The 26,744-nt window shown below is 37.7% G+C and overlaps 1 protein-coding gene and 1 long non-coding RNA gene across 3 annotated transcripts; both read left to right on the forward strand.

Annotated features, from left to right (window-relative positions):
* Nucleotides 1–963: 963 nt before the first annotated feature.
* LOC140951901 (uncharacterized) lies at nucleotides 964–6,705 on the forward strand. The gene is made up of 5 exons (XM_073401276.1): nucleotides 964–1,219; nucleotides 3,271–3,327; nucleotides 3,585–3,759; nucleotides 4,366–4,499; nucleotides 5,363–6,705. The coding sequence occupies exons 1-5, from the start codon at nucleotides 1,070–1,072 to the stop codon at nucleotides 5,558–5,560; spliced, it is 714 nt and encodes a 237-aa protein (XP_073257377.1). The 5' UTR covers nucleotides 964–1,069; the 3' UTR covers nucleotides 5,561–6,705.
* A 2,275-nt stretch (nucleotides 6,706–8,980) lies between these two features.
* On the forward strand, nucleotides 8,981–26,744 carry LOC140952042 (uncharacterized). Of its 2 annotated transcripts, none has more exons than XR_012167328.1 (9): nucleotides 8,981–9,189; nucleotides 14,743–14,832; nucleotides 15,031–15,130; nucleotides 21,045–21,128; nucleotides 21,475–21,567; nucleotides 22,176–22,261; nucleotides 23,241–23,431; nucleotides 24,336–24,405; nucleotides 26,339–26,744. It is a non-coding gene; the product is annotated as an uncharacterized lncRNA (long non-coding RNA). The 2 variants fall into 2 exon arrangements; XR_012167329.1 differs by having other exon boundaries at nucleotides 21,048–21,128.

Consider the following 26,744-nt stretch of genomic DNA (forward strand, 5'->3'; position numbering starts at 1 on the left):
TGTTTTTGTTTTTGTTTTTGTTTTTGTTATTTTGGTTTTCTTTCTTCAAGGAACATGATATAATGAAGCCATAAACTCTTCTCAGTTTTGGTTCATCAGCTTAATAAATACCTACATATTTTTGTTTTCAGAGAACAGAATTTTTTTTTTTTCAAGCTACTGTTGCCTTTCCGGAAATCCCCATTTTTGTATCCATTCGTATTAGATGCCAATATCGAAAAGCTAGTTTTCACAAGCGATGCAACCATGACGCAAAAAAAAAGGTTTAAGTAATAGACCCGGGAATACTGAGTCTTGCGTCAAGAGAAAACGAAAGCCGAAGCAAGCACAGGAAACGGAAAAGGCAGATCGTTTAGATTTTTTCTGCGCTTGTTCTTGCTTTTACGTCTAGGCCCTTTTTAGCGGGGCGAAATAACAAACAAGGACTCGAACTATGCTTGGCTTGATGCTTTTAGCATTGCAAATGAAAACTAGGTGCGTTAAGCAATGTTAGGGGTAGAAATCGGGATTCTACTGTAATTTTTAAAGTGACTTAACTCTTAAACCCTTATATCAAAATCTTAATTCTCATTTGTTGTCTCTATACACTTGCTATAGAAGCAGTCGGGAGAAGTTTTTAGAGCATTATTAATTCGTCTTCTGTGGTCATCTCTAATTCTCATGACCAAAACACTTTAAAAAAAAAGTGTTGATATTACAAGGAGAAATTTGATGCCGATCACTCTTAAAGCTTAAAGATATAACTCGGGGGGTACTCTTTAAAATGACCCATAAGGGGAGGCTCCGCCCGAAAGGGGTACCTTTTTCAGGCTTCAGGTATGTGAAAGCGTAGAAATTTCACAAGTGGAGGTACATGACAGAGTGGGGGAATCTGTCATTTCCGTCTGTAAAAAGGCCCAAGTACAACACAGATGTGAACATCGGTCAGTATTCATTTGCATTTCATGATAATGTTATTGGATGGGATGAGAGCAGGTGACTGACTGAATTACCTGCCAGACGATTTACAGACGCATGTTCGACGAACCTTGACGAGTCGCCCTTGGTTTGACTTCGAAACAAAATAACTATGTCGAATTTGGTAGAAGCTAACCTAGCAAAAACTACTGGCATCGTTGGAATAGCAGTGGGGATATGTGGTCTGGGAAATGTGATCTGTGGCTTCATTTGGCTTGGGCATAATGGATACGGAGGACACGGACTATGGTCTGGCTTTGGGGTAGGTTATTTCTGTTACTATTTATCTGGAAATAAAGTACTTCAGTTTGTAGATACCATATATATATATACGCTTCCTTTAAGTTATTGGGCAACGGACGGAAGTCAAGAAAACAGTGCAAATAGGCGTTGAGGCAACGGACAGGTGCAGTTGGCGATGGCGATAAGTCGTTTAGCCCAAAGACTTCGCTTTTCTTAAACAATTAACTCATACTTAGTTTAACAAAAGTTAGTTTTATGTCTATCGCCCCATACTTCATTCATATCAAACAGATTTATACGATTCATCAAATCCAATATGACCTTGGTTTTTTCAAGGGAACGTTTCCTAAAGTTTGACCTAACTCAAAACTAATGCTTATTCGTCCACTGCGCCCGGCAAAAGAAGAGAAATATATATTATTTAACTTTGATTCGAGAAGGCTGGCAATAGAAAGTTAAGTTTCTTCTTTTTTTAATTTAATTTTCCTTGAATTTCCTTATAACTTTCAATCATTCGTCAAAATCATTCGTCAAAAATACTCTGTAAAGGTTTATTTGTTTTATGGACTGTCCTTTTAATGAAAAAGATGGTGTGCGCTTTCAGAATATTGCATGTGTGGGTGTCTAGGAAAAGTACTGTTGGACTCTTAGCTTGGAGGCTTTTTTGCCTTTCTTCGCGGCTGAGGGTTTTGAGGTATCGCATGAACAAATTCTCGCTTTAAGAGTTGGCTATCGAGTCACCTCATGCCAGTTTCCGCACTGCAAAGCAGCCGCCGTTGTTGATTCAATAATTTATACTCGCGTAATGATATGGTGCAGTGTTACTAATATTGAGAGACGATTTCCATCGTCAATATAGGGAAGAGAAATAAGTAAGTGATGGGTTTCTTAACTCGCTCCTGATAACAGCAAGGTACTTAAGAGACGCTTACTACTACGCTTGGTTTCTTAAAAGTAACCCTACTCTTTCCATTTAATTTGCGTTTAAATAGGTATGCGTTATAAAGGTTTGATTAAACTGAAAAATGACTATAGATTTCACAAATTTAAAAGAAAAAATACTTCAAATTTCATGAAGCATTAGGATCAAGCTATAAAAGTCTTATAAAGAAATGTATTAACTGCGCAACTTCTTTCTGAACGGATCTTGTGATCTGTTACCGAAGGTGCCATATTGTCTCAATTGTTTACCTTTTTAGTCTATTCTCCTTCAATCTTCCTCATATTTGCATATCAAAACCATTAAATCTTTCGAGTGCCGTGAATTAATGTTCCCTGACCACTGCTTACACGCTTAAATCTAAGCAAACTACCAAAATCTGACACTGCACACGGAATACTAACTAATTTTTTAACTCACAGGCCCCTTATAAACCTAAGATTTCATTGCTCGTGGAGCAAATATACAAAAACATCAGTGCTCTTGATAGACAACAAGTTAGAATAGTGTTCGACACCTGCTACGCCGTACATCTACACAATATTAAATTAACAGATTTAACTGATTTATCAAGTCCAATACGACCTTGTTTTTTCAAGGGAACATTTCCTAAAGATTGACCTAACTCAAAACTAATGCTTATTCGTCCACTGCGCCAGGCAAAAGAAGATCATTTTAATAGCAAATCCTGACTTTGTCAAGTACACTCGTTGATTTATGGAAATCTTTTTACGAGTCGTTAGGATGCGCCTGCTGAGAATTTAGTCAAAATATAATGCAATATGTTTTTCGTTTTAATTTAAGAGCTCATGTTTAGCTTCAGCCCTTTTTTCGATGTCGAAAACTGGGATTTCTCTGGAAAAGTAGCAATTTTAGATTTGTAGTCTTTACGTAAGTTATAATTAGCTCTTATCCAGTCCCTAAAATAAGAGAGGGGTCAGGATCGAAAACAATTTCCTTGATCTTGCGGACTGCCGTTTGCGCTAAAAATATGTTGGCGGCCTGGGTCCCCCGGTTCCCCCCCTCTCCCCCGTAGATCCGTCGCTGAAGAAGAACATTTATAATCTTCCGTCTTGAAAGGGAATTAAAACTTTGTTTCTTTACTTTACTTTACTTATCTTTACTTGCAGTTGATTTTTGCTGCCGTATTGGGTATGATAATATGGCGGAACAGAAACAAGAACTTGGTAAGTGCTTTCGCTTTTTGTTATAAAAATGAACCTGTTCAACTTTGATGATGATGATGATGATGATGGTGACGATAGGATGACGATGATAATGGTGGTGATAAAGATGAGTCCCGCAAAACCTGAATTCAGAAAAATATTGATTCTTTTTTTCCTTGCTTCTTGACACTTCCTTGTCGAATGCGGCTCAGTGTTGACAACTTTTATGTAGTGTAGTTCTGATGCGAGTACCAAAAACAACTCTCACTATCCAACAGATGATATTTTTCCTCGTGACGTGCATTATTCTGGTGATTGTCATGATTATCCAAGCCGCCATTGCAGCTATAGCGTACGTCTTTTGGAGTCTGTTCCAGGTTGCAGTGGACTGCAGGGTATATGGTGGTCGATGTCGTTGTAGAAACAGCAAAGGCAAATCTATTCCTATTGAATGTAAGTACAGTTAAGTCTGTATTAACCTTACACTCGCGGGACCATCGTTATTTCTTTGCAATACGGGATTGTTTTACCGAAAATATGGAGATTAAAGTGTAGGACATACCAATATTATAGTGAGGCAAACTTGAGTTAGTGTCTCAGGAAACTCCAAGAAATACGCACTTATTTTACCTCTTGATGTAGAAGAAACCGATTGTTTACAGACCACTGGCAGATCTAGGGGAGGGGCCCCACCATATTTTTGGGCCAAACCGGCTGAAGCCTGCAGGGCTGAGAAAAACATTAGCCCTTAAATAATTTCCGAGGTCACCTCTCCCCCTGTTTTTCTTGGCTGTGGATTAGCGGGGCTCTCTCTAAATCTGAATCCTTCACTTCAGACAACCCTCTTTCTCTCAACCACTGCTAGGGTTGTTTTGTTTGTAGATGTTCTTCACTGTGATTGCTATGATAGACAAAAAAAAAGGATTTCCAAAATAAAAGAAAGTACACGGCAGTGTTTTACATAGGCCGAAGTTCAATAATTTTGATAGACATGTGTTAGCGGGACGAGGCTTATATATGGCTTATTTTTTGGTCTTCTATTTTCTTCATTTCGTCAAGTGGAGACATGCGAGCTTATTTCTTTGATTGACGGTCTCTTCCTCGCCATTACCATATTTTCTGCTCTGGGCACGATTACGACCCTGGCTGGCTCGATTATTGGGTGTCTGGGAACTTGCTGTGCTAAGAATCAGGTGAGGTACTTCACTGCGAATTCAAAGGCAGTTGCCAAGGATTTCAGCGATTAGTGCATATTCTGTCTCAAAGTAGTTCCTTTTTAAACTTTTATTACTGTTCTATTATATCTTATTTACAGCATACTCAAGATTTGAAACTTGAAAGTGAGGCCGACAAATTCTTGTCAATCAATAGAGTTTATACTGTAACTCTTCTTCAAAGTGTTGCACGACTGTTTTTTATTACAAGCTCTACTTCCAGGACCCCGCCAACGAAAAACTGTAATGCTAAGCACGATGTATTTGCGGAACTCACGGGATTGCATGTTACTACAGCTAGCTAATCAATAAAATGTAGTGATGAAATAATTCACTCCCACACCCTTAAGGTGATGTCACACGAGACGATTCGCAACGAGGATTTTTAGCGCAACACAGCGTTGCAACATTGTTGCGAGATTGTTTCGAATGGTCACAACATTGTTCCAGCATTACAACGCTGTGTGGCGAATCGTTCTGTGTAACATCACGTTTAGACAGCCTATTCTGTTAATGGTTAAGCCTGTACTCTTCGGTACAGTAAAAGAGACGAACACGGATCATCCAATCTCAGACTCGCAGATAGAGTCTCAATTCCGTAGATCGATTGCACTACGAAGTAATTTGTCGAAAAGTGTTTTTTTTTTTTTAAAGAGAATGCCCTTTTGGGTCTGGTATGCGACGATGTTGTTACAGACCGTTGCAGCTTACTGCCTACTTCAGTAGAACCGTTGTCCAGTGCCATGTGCGAAAACGGAATCTTGTCAAAAAATGGTTGAAGGCTCGAATATTGTCTTAGACTCATAATAATATTCTGTTTCTTTTCCGTTTTATGTATCAAGCAACCTGGAATGGTAGTGGTGCATCAACCAGCTGGTACCCAGTCCTCACTGATGTACACTTCCCAGCAGTATCCCTCTGGACAATATCCTGTTCAAAACTATCCGCCCCAGTATCCCTCGGTAGGCCATTACCCTCCACCACAGTACCCCGCAGCCACTGGGCCCGTGGACTCTGGAGCAATACCACCTAAAGCGTAGAAAACTTTAGCTACAACAAACTATAGCCGCCAAACAAGCTTTTTTAGTAGTGGGTTTATAAATCAAAATGTAGCCTTTGACCAGTCCCAACAAGCGTAATTTGGAGAGAAGCCGAAGGTCGTCTGCAAGACCCTTTTTCGCTTTACTCCATTTATCTGCTTTACCTGCGACTTGTTCTCAGTAAGTTAATAACTCAAACAAGATATAAGATTACTAACATACGGGCAATGCAACTTCGCACAACCACGGTTACAGAGAATGTATTAAAGCTGTAATAATGCACCAGATCCCCGGACTAACCTGAAGGTACATTACTGACCTGAACGGTAGATTTACAGTGGAACCCTACCTTACAGCTACTTCGGTAATACGGTCACATTGTTATCACGGCCACTTTTTTTCGGCCCCGCCCGGCAGAAGAGCGATACATTTTCTTATAAAACAAACTCCGTTAATGCGGTCACCCATTAATACGGCCAATACTTTTTGACCCGTTGGTGACCGTATTAACGAGGTTTAGCCTGTTCCAGGCTCCAAGATAGCGGTGAAAAGTCGTTCAGTAAAAAGGAATGCGAAAAACGCGCGGGGGCTGGGAAGAGACAGGGCGCATTTTTCCCCTTTTTCCCGCCGCCACCGCCCCCTTTCCCAAGTCGCGCGCGTCTTATTTTAGCTTTGCTCGTTTTAATACGCCCCCGCTATACTATCTGAGAGCCTGGCACAGGCTAACAGGGTCCCACTGTAAGCACCATTTAGGTTGAGGCTATGTTCACATGCACTATACCGCTTAATTTCTCCGTTCACTTAGCCTGCTTAGCGAATGACGAAGCCGCGACGGAATAGCGTTAAAAAAAATTATCCATTCTAGCGCCTTCAAAAAATCATTCGTTTACAATCATTGTATAGGTGTGAACGGAAACCGTTACGGCAAGAGTTTATGGTATCCCTCACTAAAGAAAGTTATGACCGACTCGTGTGAATATAACTTGCCGTAGTACACGTGTAATACAGCTTTATAATTGTAAGCCAGTTATTTTCTTACTACCGATACTGTCACTCTTTTGAACAGCATATAATGTTGCACACTTAACTTTGATATAGGCAATTGTTGTCATTGAAAGTCATAGATTAAAAGAGTTTTAGATTTTCATCTCACTGAGTGGCAACTCACGGGCTTTCTCCATTTATTAAATATAGGAGGGGGGGGGGGGTTGTGCGGCTTTTTTACATGTTCACAGTTCCGATGGGTGCGTCACAGATGAACTGTGTAGATGGGTGGAAGCCTGTATTACACCCTAAACCCGCCTGAACACCTCCAATAATACTTATAGTGCAGACTAAAATAGTCTTGCTCTACACTTGAGTCTCCCTTTTCTTCCTAAAAGGTCAAAGCTTCGAATTCTGTCGGTGACTCAAGGTTTTGTCTTTGTTCTTGTCCTACCCTCGAACTAAGACAACATTAGATTTTTCTCAACCCTGCTTTTGTTTGTTTTTTATGTGACACTTTTTCTCCAATTCAAATAGACATCGAAGGGACACAATCCATTGTCCCTTCTCCTATTATTCCTTCTCCCACGCACGACGCTAAATATGCTTTATATGTGTGCATGTTCTTTTGTTTTTCAAACAATCTCTTTAAAACCTAATATGATTTAGCGAAAATATCAAGGGAGTTTATATATAGTTGCGATATCCAGCACATCAATTGATTAGAAATCCATGTCGCTATTAGACTACGAGTAGTCCCCATTTTTCCTCAGGGATAGTAGAGCGAAGCGAAACGGCGAGGGCCCGTGAAAATCACCCGCCAGGGGTGGATCTAGGGGGAGGGTGCAGGGAGTGCGCACCCCACCCCCCGCCCCCCGAGATGACCTGCGGTTTCCTAATACAACTGGTATTCTGCAAAAAAAAAAAAAAATGTGGTGTATTGGTGTTGAAGTAGAGCAAGAGACCAGTGCACCCCCTCCTAAAAAAAATCCTGGATCCGCCCCTGCCCGCGCTCGCGTTTTGCTCGCTTTACTATCCCTGAGGAAAAAAAGGGGAATACTCATAGTCTATATCGCTCTTTCAAAGCTTAACGTCAATGTCACTAGCCTCGTTGACCGTTTGCCCATCCTGGCTTCGGAACGAATTGACTGCTGACATTGCGACATTGAACAAGAGGCAATACGCAAACTCTTTTTAATCAAGCAAGAAACTGAATAAATTGAATAACCTTAGTATTTTAGAGTAACTTTTCGAAACTTTCATGGTAGCCTCACACACAGGCGTTTTTAGGGGAGCTCTTCTTTCATCCCTCCCCACAATGAGCTCCCGTAAAAACGCCTGCGTGGGAGGCTACTTTCGTAGGGGACCTGGGCGTTTTTACCCTGGACAAGAGAGGTTTACTTAGAGGGGGGTCATATTAAATATTTTTTATCCCCATAAAGCCACTTCCATCAACAACCAATAGGAAGACTGCACTCACGTGCAGGCCCCGGTTGTTCAAACGCTGGATAGCGCTATCCAGCGGATAAATCACTATCCAGCGGATAGCGTAATTGATTTCCGTAATACTTATCCGCTGGATAGTGATTTATCCGGTGGAGAGCGCTATCCAACGTTTGAACAACCGGGGCCAGGACTTTTGGCGCCTTTTTTTGTCGCTGCCGGCGGCTGCCAACCACTTCGTTTTCTCCGGGTTCGTTTTAGCTGTAGCAGCAAAAGAAGTATATTTTTAACTTTCAACCTGATAATCATGGCTTTCAAAGCGTCAAGTTCTAAGTTTTCTCAACTGGATGAAGGAGAGAAGAACTGTACAATACCAGCTACATGCAAAACGAGGAAGTAAGCTGAGGTAAAATTGCTTTTTTGAGACAATTTTGTAACAAAGTGTCAGGCTTGTTCACGTGTTTTAAAAGCTTTAATAGATAAGTTTTTAAATGTTCAGCATGACTATACCTATTTTAGTAACCGCAGTGGAAAAATTGATTAGTTTGGTTCCTTTTTTTTCGTAAAAATTATTTTGACAGATTTAACTCGTTTATGAAGTTTTTTTGTAAACATCGTGAGCCCTTTCCAAAACAAAAGCAGTTGTGGTGCATGTAAGCACAAGTTTAAAATGTTAAATCGCTGTCTCATGAGCTGTGTAAAGAGCTTGTTCTTTTTCACATTACTAATAAGCTTTTTATCTGAAAATTATATGCGTTTAAGTTTAAATGCAGTAGTATATTACAGTTTATGATAAGGCGCCAAAAATAAGATATATTTTTAGCTTCATTGATCCAACATCCAAACTGTAACGTTGTAAAGATTTTCAGTGACCCCTTTAGGAATGGAGATAGGGTTAATTCGGCGCAAAAATAGCAAAACGTGACCACCGCCGAATACTTCATTTAAAATGCAAATTAATCTCCCTTATTATGTATTCAATCAGCAATGGCGGTCAAATTGATCCGAAACGCTGCTTGAAGCAGAAACTCTTTATCATTACAGTGAAAAACCGAGGAAATTGTTAACTTGGTCAAGGACGTTCAAGCGATCGGAAGAAAGCCATGAACGGAAATAGATGAGTGAAAATTAAGCTTACATACGGAAAGGTCGACGGTTCCAGACACGTGGACACAGAAATTGGAGGAAAGGTTTTTCTGCAGGTAAGCCGGATTATATACGCTAACTTTGTTCATTATAAGTTGCTAGGCGAACAGTTTCCAAGTTTCCGAGAGTTAACATTGCCCAAAAAAACTTGAGAAACAAAAATGAAAAATAAACTGTTAGCCAGGAGTTTAAAACAGTTATACATGCATAAATTAAAACAACGACGATCCACTTAATAGCTTCATATAACTTCCCAGATGCCAGTATTTTTAGTACAACCAGATAATACTTATTTCTGTTCAAGTGTATGTTTCAGCAACGAGTCCGTGGTGGGAGAGGCTTGTTGATATTTGTGATCAACAATAACAACACATGAGGGGAAAAAAGAGGGAGAAACAAGAACAAATATTTTCTCATGATCCCACATTTTTAACTTGTCAAGCACAAAATTCCTATTCTGTACATTCGAACCTCCACTCAGTGTTAGCATTTTTGGTGCTAGCTTACAAGAATTGAATGATGGGGCCTCTTCCGAGAAGAGGTCCAAGCGAGATAGTATAACGATCGAGTTATGGGTCTGAGTTGAGTTTGAGTTGAGTTTGAGTTAACATTGAGTTAGGTTTGAGTTACCGTTTTCGGTGCTATTTATTAGATATTTTTAGTTTTTAAACTCTAAGAATGCAAATGATGGCAAGGATTGTCGGCGTTAGGGTTTATTTCCACTACTGCATAATTTTTACGTGCGCGGTGAACACATGTAAATTTTATACACATAAATGAAATCAGTAGAGGCAATGTATGAAAGGTCCATGTAAACCGGAAAGTTGAGCAAGGTTCAACTTTTACGTTGTATTTTATTTACCTGCGTAAAATTTACGTGTGTTCACCACGCACGTAAAACTACGTAACAGTGGAAGTCCACATGTACACTTATCAAGTGCGTAAATCCAATGCCATGCTTTTTTAATTCTACAAAAAGGGCAGGGTGTAGACAGCCACATACCCCTCCCTGCCACATTCTGAATGCCTGGAAAAGACTTTTAATATTGAACAAATTATTTCAATAGTAATATTACTTGTGAATGTGTTTTACTTGTGTGCTTTGTTGTGATCTTCACTTCATGTTAATGTTTTCTGGTCATTTACTAAAACATCTGTTTAAAGGAGGGTAAGGTTTGATGAGCCTTTTTTCAAACAAAATTATTAATGTCACACAAGGTTTGCTGTCTTTCCTTTCTCGTCTTGTTGCGTAAGTTTACGACTGCAAAAACGTTTCTTAAAAAGTTAATTCACGCTGTTTCAAAATTCATCGTTATCAATCCATGTCCTTCAATTTGTCAACTGTTGGTGGACTGTATCTAAGTTTAGAAAAGAAAGAATCAAAAAATGGTTGTGTGGTGTTCACGTCCTTGGCGTCCTCTTGAAAACAAGAATTTAGGCAGTTTCGTGTCGTGGCCATGCAACAATGGCTAGAAAAAAGGCATGATGCACGTGCAAAGTGGTTGTTTTGGCAACCTAACCCTATTGCTTTTTTGCCTGTCTTGTTGTTGTCCTTACATGTATGTTTGGATCCATGGCTACCACGGCAACAAAAAAGCCTTGAATTTGAAGCTGATCCTGCTAGCAACAATGTTGCTTTGAAAAGTAGAGAACACCTGACTTTGCTATGAAAGAGTCCGTGCAATAATTTATAGGTTTGTGCTTTAGTATTGGAAACCGCAAAATCAGAACACGATGGAATGCTACAAGTCAGTTTTTAACAATCGTGGGGAAAAAGAACAGTTGTTACATTTTTTCTTCTCCTTGTCCATTTTTTTTTGCACAATGGCCATTTAATTCTCTTTTTTCATCAGCTATGAAGACAGATCAACTAGAGACGATTCAATTCGGGGTATCTAGTGACCAAAAAAACACAGTTTTATGTTTGAATAAGAAGAAGATCAAAGAACTTTCAAGGGCACCCAACGATGGTTTCCTCCTTAATACGTTGAAAACTCTTTTTAGGCTATCCAGAGTTCTTTTAGACTAGAAATGCATTCTAAGTGGTGCTATAAAATTTGTATCTGTTCGGTCATCATAGGGAACTTGAGTCTTTTCGAAATTACAAGGTCTTCAGTATTATTTTCCAGAAAATTTTAGATACAATGGAATGTTTTACGAAGTGAGAATTGTTGTTATTCCTCTTTCCATCACATTGAATCCAAAAAGTTTAGGCTTCCTTTTTCTTCCAGAATTAGGCTAACATGGGGAGTAAAATGTGAGAAATTAAAATTTATTAGATAAGTTTTGAAAATTGTACCTGAATGGAAAGATCATCTAGAAATTTTTAGCCGTCCTCAAGCAAGAGAAAATTATGGGCAACACTTGCTTTTCCGAATAGATTATTCACGGAAAACAATCATTGGGCGCCCCTGAACTTTACTGTTACAGAACATGTGAACAGTGCTCTCAATAACACGTGCCCGTGAAGTGTTTCATTTCCCTTGCGGGGCGTGGTTTCATGCATCAATCAGAGAAATGCAGCAACAAAAACAGAAAAAATCCTAAAAACAGGAACAAAAACGGTGAAAATGCATTTTCTGTAAAAAAAAAAAGGCATTTTGTGGTTACTCGAACTTAACTTAACCTTAACTCAAACTCAACTTGAACTCAACTCTTACTCAACTCAAGCTCGTAACTCGATAAATAGCCGATCCCAGTCCGAGCACATCTACTTTATGGAAGAGTTAGAGAATTCATTGCATGCAATGTCTAAGTTGCGACATGTGTAGCTCCATGTTCTTCATATATTCTAAGTACCATAGTGCATACAGGGAACATAGAGATCAGAGAATGCGTCAAGTGGTTGCTTACAAGAGAATAGAAAGAGGAAAATCATTAACCGTCAGGCCCAAAAAGTAGTCATGGTCACTTACAGGAGGTGGTCAGTTACTAGAGGTTCCAACTGTAAGGCTTTGACTGGGAAAAGTTTGGTGTTTTGGATTGGCGGTCGCTGTGGGAGGTGGTCGCTTTCAAGAGATGGTCACAGTTGGAGGCTCTATTGTATTTAGTTTTGGCAACTTATAATATGATAAAAGTTAAAGCATAATAAATTAATATTGGTCAGACTCTGGGAAAATTGCTCCAGAAGCCAAGGTCAGATTTGATCTTGAATCTTGAAGCACAAACACAAAGTGTCACTTGAGCTATTATCAATACTTTTCAAACAGAAAAGATACTAACTTTTTATGTAGGAAAGGCCCTGCCATGGAAGGTGGGGGGAAGAGGGGGGGTCCCATGTCGCTCAGCTGAATTTCAAAAACTCTTGTGTCGGCATTTCTCAATATTCACTTCGCCGTCGGAGATTGGAAAAAAATCCTTTGTTATTGTCAGAATTTTAGAAAGGTCGATAGAGGAGAGTTGTAAAGAAACCACATGACTACCATTCTGTAATTATTCTTAGTTAACTTAGTTATTATTTTACGTATTGGAAACAGTAACAACAGTTGTGACTGTTAATTGCAGATCAGTTACTGATCTGCAATTGATCCCCGTTCATCATATCCTGCGTTTTTTTTGGTGTGTTTTTTCTTTTGTGGTTCATTAAAGGAACAGTATCCCATTATTGCGCATGCACCAAACTTTGATTTTTGGACAGGATGTCGCAAAATCAAAAGATGCGAGGAGAGTAAGATAACCTTGAAAAATCCGTTTGCGTTGTGCGTGGCCAAGTTCGATACTACACTAAAACTTCTCAGGATTACAGATCAATGATATATTGTTCCTGTTGAGTTTCGATTTGGGCAAAATCGGGATTTTTGGGGGTTACTTTTATTGCCGTTGGCCGGAGAACCAAAAGATGGGAAGTGCTTTTATGCCGATTGAAGGCTTATTTCTTCTGCCAGCTTCCATACAAGCTCAAAAATTGTGAAAGGAATACGCGGAAATGAAACAGCAACAATAGAGACTGTAAGAAAGAAACCATTGAGACATGTGACTGAGTAGATCTTGTGGAATTAAGCTTTGTGAAGCAGAATATTTTGCAACAGCGTGTTAGTAAATTTTAAATGAACCTCCCTACCGCCGACAAAATCAAGCAAACAAGTGCTACATGTTCAGAAAAACTAGTGCAATGAAATCATAATATAATTTTTGACTAACCTTTGCGATAATTCATTGCGTTGAGATTGCATTTTTATTTATATCTTTCAAACGTTTGAGGCTAGAATGCGAGTAAATCAGGCAAATATTACTGGACTTGGAAGAATTGACCTCTGACACGAGTTTCACGTGAGAAAAGCTGTTTTTAAATTGAGCAGAACAAGATTTTCGGGTCACGAGGCGGCCCTGCTAGCGACAAAATCGCGATGAGTCTTCATGCCCCAAGACCAAATTTTAAATAAGACGAAAAACTTCTTCGAAAGTCTAAAATATTACTTGAGAATGTAAACAACAAATCTCCGTCGGCGGTGCAGTCCGGAAGGAAATCTTGTCGAGTCAATATGACAGTTCTATTGTCTTTTGAAGAAAAAAACAGATGACGCTCACGCGTGCGCACAATCGGGACACTGTCCCTTTAAGTAAGAGTAATTCATTTTTTTTCTTTTGTTTTACATCATCTGTGTCCGGTACACAAAGTAAATGCCTGGGAAAGGGGGTGAGGGGATATGGCAGTTGCTTTTCCTTCATGTTCATGGAGATGTTGTGATTTTGAAGTAGCAACTTTTTTATTATTGACACTGGGGAAAGCGCCAAGCTATGTTCTTCGTCCTTTATTCTCGGCTTTGTTGTCATTGTGGCAATTTGACCAAGGGAAGTTGCCTCTTGTCGCCATTTCATTTTAAGCTCTTTTGCTACTTTTTGAGCCATGTCGCCTGTCAAAATTTAACCTGGCAGCTAGGTCTCATAGGAGGTACAATACTGACATGCTTAGAATATCCTAGCAAACGTGATTTAGTTTTTAACGAAGGGTGCAGTCACTGTAAACATATAAAGTCTTCCTATGCAACCTTTTTGTCTCGTTGCACAATATTCCACCCCAACAAACAATTGCTCACATTTGAACCAAATTCCTCTCCTGATTTGAGCCAATCACAACTACTGTTCCATTTTCTGGAACTTTTTTGCTTCAAATTTATTATTCTCTCACATCAGGAGAACCGAACAATGGTTTCCTCCTGAAATGCCTCGTGAAAACATTTTTAGGCTATCCAAAGTAGTGTTAAATTCTAAGTGGCGCTATAAAATTTGTATCAGTTCAGTCATCCAAAGGCAACTTGAGCATTTGCAAAAAATACAAGGGCTCAGTATTATTTCCCAAAAAATTTTAGATGTAATTTAGAGTTTTACGTTTAATTCCAGTCATGATCATTAACTGATGAGAATAAGGTTGCCATAGACACAAACAGGGCAAGGATATTTGGGACACTGGGGGAAAGCTGAGTGTGTGGGGTTGCACAAGCATACTTTAAAATTGGTCAATGTCTCTCTGAGTTCTGAGGTTAGCAGAGGGTTCATTGACTAGTGCCTCATTGTTTCTAAAGATATTGACTTCACCATGCATTTAAAACTGGTTGCTAAATTTTATTAACATAATCTTTTCTACATTTTTTTTTTTTTTTTTTTTGCAGTAGATGTCTATACTGTTAAAGGTCCTTGGCCAGAAGATCTTCAAAGTCATGGACTGCAAAGAAATTAGAAATTATGATTCACAATCTCAGGTTAGTTTTTCAGTTAGTTCCCACCCCCCACCCTCCCCCCCCCCCTTTTATGGATCTTACAACAGTGAATAATTAAGTAACCCTAAGTGGTTTTATTTGGCGAAGTCTTTGTCTGCCTTTGCCTTTTTGTGTTCAAAATGTCCTTATAAGAAGATCGTTGTATGACCTTTTCTCATCTCATCTCATCTTTGTCCATAGCTAGACCATTTTAATTCGTTCTTTGGTCACTTGAATTGTTGGAGTGGAAAATTTCTTTGGAAAGCATTCAGGACAAAGACAGCAGATATCCCAACCCCAGGTTAGTGTTATTTGTTGAACATTTTAAAAACTTATTTCCTTAAATAATATTATGCTTTTTCAAGAAATCATATGAGACCTGAAACACATTAAAAACCCATTAGTAAGAACCTGATTTTTTGGAAAACCAAGCCTTCACATATTTTTTATATGCATCTTAATTCCCAGGCTTGGAAGTTAATAATCTGGTATAGGAAGTGATGAAAAATTAAAGTTGTGATGGGTGGATTAGTTACTCAATATGTCACAGAAAGGAAAAACCAGACAGAGACAAGTGATCAACCAGTGCATATAATGGCACTTTATTTGGTGGACTAGTCAATCTTAAAACTCAACCTGCCACAATAGTAACATATCAATCTATCTTTGTGAAAAAAAGGTGTGCTACATTTGTGTATAGTGTTTACAGAAAAGATCGTGTTAAAGTAGTATCAGTTGTATCAATCCAACAGAGAAAATAGTGCACTATAGTAATGTCTATCATATAAATCAAACATAAAAATGGTATTACTGCAGTAGTGTCTAACGTTTCAACCAAAAAAAACCAGAGCATACTGCAGAAGTGTCCAGTGTATAAAACAAACAGAGCAAGGCGTACTACACCTCTTTCTAACTTATCAATCAATGTCTAACATAATCAATGAGCCAATAAATGTGAGCATAAATGATGAGCAGACTGTGACTACATTTTATGAAACAATGACTGGACATTGTTCAAATCAAATCAAAAACATAATGCTAGCACAAATAGAAACATCAGCTTCAGCTCTCGGGTCTTAGCAAACAATTTCTTCCTTCAAGGCCTTTGGAAGAGGACAAACAGAAACAATTTGAGGACAAACATTGTTTTTATTTTATTTTTTACACTTTCCTCTTCTGACATGATTGAATTCACGTTTTAGCATAAAGCCAATCAAGCATGAAGTATGCATTCATGCAAACATTTCTGGGGTCATTTTACATTCATGGATCTTTATGTCGTGGTTGTGAAGACGTTCCATGAACTTGGATAAGATCCAAGATTTGGAAAATACAGGGAAGAAGAGGATTGAATTTTTAAAACGCAAAAGTTGGCGGACCGAAAAGTAATCGACAAGAACTCTCAGTCTGGTCCGATAGCTTTGCTTTCCTTTGTCTTGTTTTTACAGACAAACATTTATGAAACATAACAATTGTCATGTCACGGAAACACAAGGATGTCTGGCTCAAACCTGATATAAATAAATGCTCGGCTTGCAAAGAAAGTATTGCAAAGAAGGTAAGAAAGAAAGTAAAATCCACTAGCCCGATAGCCCGGGGCTAGTGGATTTTGCTATCAGGCTAGTGAATTCTGTTTTCAACTTGCCCAACAGGCAAGTGATGTTTTTTGAGGAATTTGAATAACAGAAGAACGTAGAAATCAATTCTGCTAGTCAAAAAGTTTTTGGGTCTAGTTGAAATGACCTCTGGGCTAGTAAATGCTAGCTTCAGCTTGCCCGAATGGCAAGCTGCAAAAATGATTTTCTTCGCACCCTGATGCTATTTTGGAAGAACATCCTCAAGTGCAATTTTTGTAACCATTTTCATGTCCATCCCCCTACTCTAAGTGCTAGAGACTTTTCACGTGCGATTTCTGGTTTGGTCAAGTCTTTATTGGTACTACTACTTTTTTTTTTCCAATACCACTTTATTGAACATACACAGGTACAGCTGACATTCACAAAAGACAATCTGCAACAAAACGAAAACTACAACTTGAAGCTGACAAAAAAGAAACCTAATACAATAAAAATATTAGTGGTAACTAAAATTAAATGGGAGTGCAATCAGTTAAGTAAACAGAATTTCATACCGTATTTAAAAGAGTCAAAAAAACAGACCATTTTGTTCTGAACTCTTTTTCGCGACCAGTCGTACAAGAAATATATTTTTCTAGACTAATTTTATCACGAGCTAGGGAAAACAAATTCATTAAAGATGTAAAATTTAACGTTAAGAGCTTTTGCATTAAGAAAATACTTTCCTATAATGACTAAATGATTGAGGGCTGAACAGAACTTATTTAGAATCGTTATTAATAATGCCAAACATAATTTCTTTTATTGAAAGCGATAATTTTGAGTTCTCCATGCGTGAGGCCCAATCCAGAAACTCCTTCCAGAACAAAGTGGCTTGCGCGCACTCAGTGAAAAGATGTATGATGGTATGATCTGCTGGACAAAAAGGGCAGCGTGGGGAGTCTTCTTCCTTCATTTTAAATAATAAGCTCTTAGTGCACAGAATATTGTGAATAATTTTGTACTGGAACATTGATAGCTTTACTTCTTTTGTTACTTCAAAAAGCAATAGATATAATTTTCTCAAATCATCCTTCTGGTAGCCAGAGCTGGACAGATCCCTTAGGAAAAGGATTTGTTGAGAAGGATCATTTGGTGCATAAATATTCACAAAGACTATGTTTGTTTCGTCAATTGATGTTTCTGCAAGGATGTATCTTCCATTTTTATCGGCTAAGGTTTTGTTAATAGTGACATTGAGATTTGGTTTAAACAGGACCATTACTCCTTTACTGTGAGTTGTACCGTGGCTAGCTACAACTTTCCCACCCCACTTGGCTTCCCATCGTTTTATAGTTTCCGTTGAAGAATAAGTTTCTTGGAGGAAAATAATGTCCGATCGTTGCAGGTGCAACCATAGAAAAACCTGTCTTCTTTTTCTAGAACTGTTTAGGCCTCTTACATTCAGTGTCAAAAGCTTATGTGACATATTTATTGTTCAATTATAAAATGAAATAGTTTTCCTTGCCTGTGTGGCACAATCCACAGACAAAATTATAAATTTATATGGCCTGGATCGCTTTCCCTTTTAGGGAAGGGAAGCAAAATTGACTGTGCAAAAATTAAGACGAAACAAAAAAGAAAACAAAAACACAAACCGTACAAACAAAACTCCATGACTTACCTCTGAATTTGAGCGGCGTTGACTGACTATGTATTGAGCTAATTTGGTTTGTAAAGCACACTACTGGCCCCTAAAATATGGCTGTGAATAATAACATAAATGTTCTGAGCTAATTTATACATCCATTAAATGTCCAATAGAGGGAAAGCAATTGTCTCTGGGCCTCGGTAAAGTGACCCATCCATAATTAGCCTTTCTACCTTGAAAAATGCAGTACGCTTTTCTTGCTTGGCGGTACTAACACTACCACTACTATCGGTTCTACTACTACTCAATCGTCACATGCAAGAAAAAACCTTTGGTAACCAGGGTACATCCCCCGGCATTTGTCACATAGGTTCCTCTATCTTCTCCTTTAACATCTTCTTCAGAGATCTTCAGCTGGAGAGTTTGATCCTGGTGTTGCATACCCAGTGCAGTGGACACAGGGTGTTGTGCACTGGAGATTGGGAAGTGTCAACCACAGTATAGAAATGAACAGCACAAGTTGACTCAACAGCATTTAATTTGATCAACAACTTGTCTAAATGTTGTGCACATGCGGTGAAACCTAAAAGGGGAAATTACAATGTACAAGATCAAAAAAGGGACCAAGACTAATTACAAAGGAAGCAAAATTAAAAGATAAACAAAAACTAAATACAATAGGCTGAAACTTGCATCTGATCCTGTCTTAAAGGGCTAAAGAAACTCCAATGTTATGTAACTACAAAAAGTAAAACTCCTGTGAAAACTCCAATTTAACTCTGTCGATCTCCTAAATTCAGCTCTGCAAAAACTTAAGGGGCATTCTCTAATAAGGGTACAATTTTCATGTACAGTAAACTGGTTTAAAACGGTGGCTAGCTACGTAAGTGGTTCAAACTGTGAACAATAGTACCTGAAAATAAGGGCGTAAAACTCGATAATGAAACAAAACAGAACCGTATCTTGTTTTAAATCAAAACAGAATTAAACTTAATTACATAATCAAGTTGTTTAGCTTTTTGATTGAATCTTCATTATGCCTGGCTTAGCGATCATCCTCTCATCTACCGAGTTTTCAATTCAGGTTGTTCTATATGGCTCCAAAAACAATTGAATATTGCTGATACAAGAACTACGACAAGGAATATCTAGATAACGTCCCCTGGCAAGTCACTTCCAATGGTACTGAGGACATAGAATAATATTTGTGTTAACAGCTGAAATAAGTGGTTTCTGTATGTTGGAAATACCCATGCACCAACTAAGACTGCTAGAGTTAGAGAATTGTCAGTCCCTTGGATGACTTCAACCATCGTAGAAAAAATGATTTTGCGTGATTATTATCTGAAGAAAGCAAAAAGTAACAAGAAAAGGCCAGCAGTGGTGCATACATCAACAATAACTAAGAAACACCATTAATCAGGTCATTAAGAAGGCTAAGTCTGACTGCTATACTAATCTTATTAAAGTAACTCAAAGAAATGAAACTTAGGCATTTTGGAAGGCATTCAATTATTTTTACATTGACAACTAATTTTTTTTTTATGTAATAGCTCAACCTTATAAGAGGACCTCTCGTTAACCACTTAGTCAGTGAAGCTGCAGTTTCAGTCAAATTTGTTGGGACACTTTGCTGTCTTCTGGCCCTCCCAATGTTGGTGCATAAGATTTGGTGAGTTAACTGCGAGAACAACATTGGGAGAATGAGGAGACAGACCAGAAGTTAAAAAATAGTGTTGGGTGGAATTGTCCCAACTACTTTGTGTGATACTATGCTGAAGAAGGAATTGAAGTAATTTGAAGAGCCGTTGACAGCTACTGAGGTTAAGTTGTCATTCGGTCATAGATGCCATTGTAGTGTGTTGGGATGTCTATACTGATTTGGCGAACGTTTCTACAGCTAGTAGTGAACTGAGGTTTTTTCACATTTCTGCTTTGATATAAAGGCAGCCATGACACTGAGAACTCCCAGTTGGTGAAAACTTTTCTTTTTAGTGCAGCATTGGAAAAATAAAAATGATTGAGTGTACACCATGGCTTTCAAGTATGACTGATAGAGTGACAAGAGCCCATGTGTATTTCTGTATAAATTCAGGGCTGTCTAGTATTGAGAGTCGCTCAAAAGTGACACATTTCTAGCTGTAACGTGTGGTGAGTAAGAAAGACCTCAAGGGAAAGACCTAAAGGGAAAACTCTTCACATTAAGTGCAGGTAGCTTAAGACACCTTTACAGAGCAATAAGGAGATTTTGAGAGAATGAGGCCAAATTTTCCTCTTAATGAAAAATGCAAGAGTCAGGATTACGGCTCCAAGGCACACTTTTCTGTTTTCTGGCCCTTCCAATGTTGGTGCACAAGATTTGGTGAGTTAACAGCGATAAACAACATTGGGAGAATGAGGAGATGGACCAGGGCCCAGTTGTTTGAAGGCCGATTTGTGCTTGACCTAGGGTTAAATTTAACCCAGGTTTCTTTTTCTTTTGTTCAAAAGCATTTTCTCGGATAATTTTCTCTGTTATTTTTAAGAGTACCTCATCATGAACTTGCTGACAGAAAGAATTAAACTGAATTTACTTTTTAAGCTTTCAAATCTGAATTCAAATTTCGCACTAACCCAGGTTATCTTAACCCCAGCTTTGAACAACCCGGTCCAGAAGTAAATAAACTGAGCGTTGAGTGGAAGCGTCCAAAGTACTATAGTCTGAGACTGTGGCTTTCTCATTAAAGATTAAATAATTGTCATTAATTATTATTATTATTATTAAAACAGCGTGCACTTAAGTTTTCAATTTGTCAATCAAACAAGACCAAATCTCTAATGCTTTGAGTCCATTGATGTCACCATGCGACAATTTTTTCAGGGCAGAAACCATTTTCTTTCTATTCCTGACAGACACATTGTGGTTTTGTTACTATTTCTGGAGACTTTTTACATTGACTGTACCATGCGTTTTAAACTGATTGCCACATTTTATTTACCCCAACTTTTCTGTATTGTTCTTTATACAGCAGACATCTTTCCTATTCAAGGTTCTTGGTCTTGAGATCTTCCATTAAGTCACGGAATGAAAAATTATTGACTGAAAATAACAGGTTAGTTTTTTAGTTAGTTTTTCCCAATTTTTTTTCTTTGTTGCTGTTGTTGTTGATGTCTTTTTAAAAATCTTACAACAGTGAATAATTAAATAACCGACCCCCTAGATAATGTCTTTTTAAAAGTCAAAAATTTTGAGATATTGTATATAAAGCAGTATTTTGCACAGATGCCATTATTTGCTATGTACTGAGTGGGTGTTGGTGGATTATGATGAGCACTGTAGTTTGGGAAGGCATAATTTATTCATAATGTCTGCCATATGGCATTTTTTGGTTTTACATGTATTAGAAGATCCTTTTATGACCTTTTCTCATCTGACCATGTATTTTTGTCCTTAACTAGACCAGTAATTCCTACTTTGGTCAGTTGTTGGAGTGGAAAATTTCTTTGGAAAGTGTTCAGGATAAAGACAGAAGTTCTCCCAACCTTGGTAAGGTTAGTGTTACTGTTAATATATTATTTGAGATTATTTATTTCCTTATGAGCGATTCTCTGTAAAAACCAACCAGTGATTTTTGATTGAAAAATTAATTTCCCTTATGTTCTGGAATATTAAATCTACATGAGTAGTTCAGTGCTAGACACTAACGCTAGTCCACTAGCCTGGGACTAGTGAAACTTCATGCTGGGTAGTAAAAATATGCCTCTACTAGCCCCTAGAGCAGTTAGTTTGTTGGTCTTAGGAGGCAATTTGATTCTGGCTTGTTTACATGTAAGTGATTGGTCCATTGAATAGTGTCTTCCAACTTTTGATTAAAAAAAGTTTATTGTTTGTCTTTTTGCCAAAATAAGCTTAAGGCAAATATTTTTGAATAGTGAAGCCCTCCATATCAACCCATACAATTGCTATGTTACACAGTACTGCTAGAAGTATTACAAAGCAGAAGTGATCACATTGTGAGTCTGGGATGCCTATACCCAAACTGAAGTCTCTATTTGCTATGTTGGTTTTAAAACTTAATGGCATCCCTAGTTGCTTTGTATAATTATTTAGAATACCTCTTTTCTTAGTATTTATATCTGACCATTGCATTTTTGTTCAGATTGATAGCAGTCACAAGATTGAAATGGTTCCTTTATCTTTGGTGGCGTTAAGCATTGGATACAAACAGCAGATCTCTGATATGAGGTTTGTATTACGGAAAGTACATTATTTCAATTTCTTAAGTAAAATCCACAATTTTTTCAGATCACTGCAGACCTCATGACCAGGTCGTTCTGAGGTCGTCCCATGAATACTTATCTCTAACCAGGGCTTGAAATATGTTGCGTCCAGTCGTCCAGGCCATGTGCACTTTCATGCTGAGCAAGTAACTGAGGGATGGACTAGTAGAAAAGAGATGGACTTTTTTTTGTAGTAGAGCCCCATGCAGGAACTTTTTTTGGAGGGGTGGGGGGGGAGGATTTCCTTCATGCGTTATTGGTTATTTAAAAATTTACTGGTAAAAAGGTTCAGAGTATACCTGGTTATTTAACAACTTTGCAAGCCTGGAGGTGGGGAATTTGATCATCATATTAAGGGGTGGAAATTTTAACGATGTAGCCTTGAACTGATTTCCATTTAGTTGAGTGTGTCTGAACCACACAGGGCGTAATAACTGCGCCGGCAGAGCAGAAATTGGAAGATTTTCACGGAAAAGAACGTCGTGGCTTTTTAGTTCTTGATTAAAGAGGACTGGAAAAGCTTTCATGCAACTAACCTGCCTGCTGACACATTAGAAAAATTTTTAATTTTACTATTTCTCAGATGCAGTTAAGCCGCATTCTGAACACAATTTCATTCTACTTTGAACTTGGGGTAGCTAGAAGCAGGCTCTGTTTTTTTACTCTCATTCAAGGCGTGCAATTTGCTAAAACGTGCAGGTCTAAAATTTATTTAGGTTATGTATGGCTATTTAGGGCTATGTGAGGCCATGTTAGGCTATGTAGGGCTGTATATGGCTGTGTATGGCCATGTGGGGCTGATGTTGGGCTATGTGAGGCTATGCTATTACATAGCATCGTTTATGCACCTAGAAAATAACACTGAACATTTGATTTTGGTTTGTTTTAAAGGTCAATGAGGTTGCACTTTCTTGCTGTTTAATGATGTTTTTCCCATTATTTAGACAGGGCAACGCAGCTCTCCTTCGATGCTTCTCATCTGAATTTCTTAAGGTGGAATAATGGAATCATGGAATTATCATGGAGTTCAAGGAAACCATGAGGCATTGTTGGGCTTTGTAGGGATCAAGGGATCAAACTGATCAAGTGGAGTCCAAAAGGCATCACAAGCCGAATCCTTAAAGAAGGACACGAGGTAGCGAAAGTATATTTTAAAACTTTTAAATTTTTGTAATACTAGTGGGCAAATTTGACAAAAAGCGCGACTTGTTTAAAAACGTATCTCTGTCTGATTCGTCATTAAACTACACGGGAAGATCAGATAACATCAGTGCTCCAGTATAGTCAAAGTGTAGTAAAAATTCAATTTTGGCTTTTTGGTTAACGTTTATGCAAAATTTGTTGAAGTGTCATGCACTAAATTGACGAACAGGAAGGAAGTTAAAGAACAATTCCATCGACAAATTACAACACGGATGTGAACTAAGGAGCTACGAATACCATATGTTTTTGAAGGCTAATCTACAGAAAATAGGCAAAATTTTGTTCGCAATTTTTTCAATAATTAACTAATTTAAGAGATTTGACACCTCGTGAAAATGTATTTTGGCTAGCAGAATATTAAAACGTAACACAGGTAGTTGTTTCTATTAGTTATAGGATAAAATTTGTGTTATAACTGACGAGGAATTACTCCCAAAGATCATGTGTCGCTGTGTTTCAGAATTTTCTTTTTTATGAAAAGGGATTGATTGCCAGAACGCTCAAATCGGTGCCGCACATTATCCGATAATAATTGAACTTGATAGGTATACTTTATCGGCTTATCCTTGGTAATTTCATTGTGTTTTGCTTCAAAAAGCCTGATGTGGTGGCCTACTTAACTGAGTATTTAACTGTTTCGTTCAATGTTAAATTTGCAACTCGAAGCTTCCACAAGACAAATTTTATCGCGTAGGTAAGGTAATTACTCTATCAACACTGATGTGCTGTCGTACTGTGAAATGTATTCAGCGCTACAACTCTCAAGTGTTAAACTCCTGCATTTTCATGGAATAACAAGGTTGTTGAAGATGCTTATCGTGCTTTTTTTTCAACAGATCGATTGCCGCTGGTGCTACCTGCATGCCCGTGGTGGATCACGTCTCAATTTGGAAACTGAAGAACGAGGTACTACGGAAGTTGTAGAAAACAGATCGTAATTAAGGATTTTTCAAGAAAGGGAAGCAGTTCGAAGATTGTCGGGTGGTGTAAATGGCTTCGGTGAATAATTGGGCCCGTTATTTCGAAATTATCTATAATTTTTGTGCCTGGAGCTATATTAGAAGTCATAATTTAAGCACATAAAGCGCAGTTTTTAGCCGGTAAGTTATCCGAATTTTGAATTGACGCATTGTGAAAAGAATATAGCTTTCCTGGCACGACAAATTATTAAGACGTTCTATAAACGGGCTCTGTAAATTCAGAAGGCGCAAAAACTTAAATTCAACGCTATAGCTTTTCAGCAGACATTTTGAATTTTGCATACTTTGGCCAACCACACGGTGTAAACAAATCGGAAACTATTTTTCAGCGCTCAAATAGATTCCGTGGTAATAAGAGTATGAATATTGACTGACAGTGTTGTGTTGTCTGTGCTTCGCTCAGTCAACATTCTTTTTCTTTACTAATGTGTCGAAATCACACAAGAAGTTCGTGTAAGCTGACAGTGCAGCGCCATTCAGACCACCCGACATTTTTTTTTTAATTCAGAAAAAGAAAACTCTCGTTTCATGAGTATTTCAAGAAATTTATTTCCCGTTCAGTTCTTCCGGTAAGAAATAATTTCTTCGCAGTTTTGTTTTGAAAAATCATAGTGTTCGTAGTAAAATTTTATGTTAATTTCTTGTCCTCACGAAAATATGATTGGAATGTGGTTCCAAAAGACATAAAAAAAATACGGCGCGCCCACGGCGCATGCGTCGTATTTTTTAAAAAAAAAATAAAAGTTTATTTACTTAAACTACTACTATTAATAAAAATAAACAAACTTTTTCAAGTTGTTTTCATATTTTTATTTCTTTTCTTGTTTGCTAAGTTATTATTTCTATTTCTAATAAAATAAAGATATCAACACTTTTGTTTAGTTCAATAATGTTTTATTTATTAAGAAGGTGTCAAGAAAAATTTTTTCAAAAATATACTAAGTCTTTTGGCGGGAAAATCTGAGCAAATTTGCACAGCGTTTCCCCTTACAACATTTTTGTCTCAAAAATTGACAGAGTTTACTTTACAAAAATTTCCGCCATAAAACTTGAATACAGCACCTCACGCAAAATTTTTTTGCACAAGTTGGAGTATAAAGTTTGTACTAAGAAGAAGTAATACAAGTAATGTTTTCCTACAACAACTCGCGCACAAGGCTACGTTGCAAGGCAAGATACAGTTTATTTTGCGTATTGCTTTCTACCTGCTCAATAAATTTTTATGTTGCAAGGAGTAGAAGTATCTTCTACTTCTTACAACACAAAAATTTATTGAACAGGTAGATAACAAAACACACAACAAACTGAATCTCAACTTGCAACGAAACCTTGTGCGCGAGTAGTCGTAGGAAAATAATGCTCGTATTACTTGTCCTTAAGGCGGTTAATTAAAGGCAAAATTGGCAAGCTGTAAATCATTCAAAACTACGAAAACTGCTATTCAAAAATCAAAATCCAAACGAAATATTTGGTATAAAAAAAAATAAAATTTTTTACGCGGCGTAAGTATACCGCCTTTTGAATTTTTCTCCTCCCCTTCTAAATCATTGTGATTCAAGTTTTGACGATAATGTAATCTCCAATTTCATTTGATTTTTCCGAGTTATAACTTGCCATGTTGCCTATAAAAACCCTCTCCAGCTCTTAGTACACATGTTTGTAGCACAAGACAAATTGCCTCTATGTAAATCTCTTTTTGCCGAATTTAATAAACGATTCCCTTGGAGCAAAGCTTGAACTAAGTGAGTATTTTAGATCACAGATTTACAATTGCTTTGCCCCAACTTTCTCCGCAGTATAAATCAATATAATTGCCTACTCGGTGTGTGTATAATTTATTGCTTTAATTTTTTTCTCAGTTTCTCCTGTGCTGCGTCAAGTCAAGGCTGGAAAAGATTTTCTTACCTAAATTAACAATAACCCATTATAAAACCCAATGTCTCGTTTTTAAAAAATCTTAAATTTGTAGTTCGCATCCAATGTGTTTAATATATCTTGTTGTACAGACCACAATAAACGCGTGCGTTTAAATAGTCTTCGTACATACTGTATTATAATTTAGAAATTGTACACAAATTTTATGTCGCGTATCTGATTCAGTGTGCTTGTTCTTTCAAAATATTTTCATAATCTTATCAACTTGCACAAACTTGTTCACGAATGGTTTTGTATTTTATAGTTGCACAAAACACAATAATCATTCAAATTTCATTTGAAGATGTCTTTTGTTATTCAATAAATGTTTGCTGTGTATTCACAAACTAA

This window comes from Porites lutea, chromosome 11 (assembly GCF_958299795.1).
Source record: "Porites lutea chromosome 11, jaPorLute2.1, whole genome shotgun sequence".
Taxonomy (NCBI): Eukaryota; Metazoa; Cnidaria; class Anthozoa; order Scleractinia; family Poritidae; genus Porites; species Porites lutea.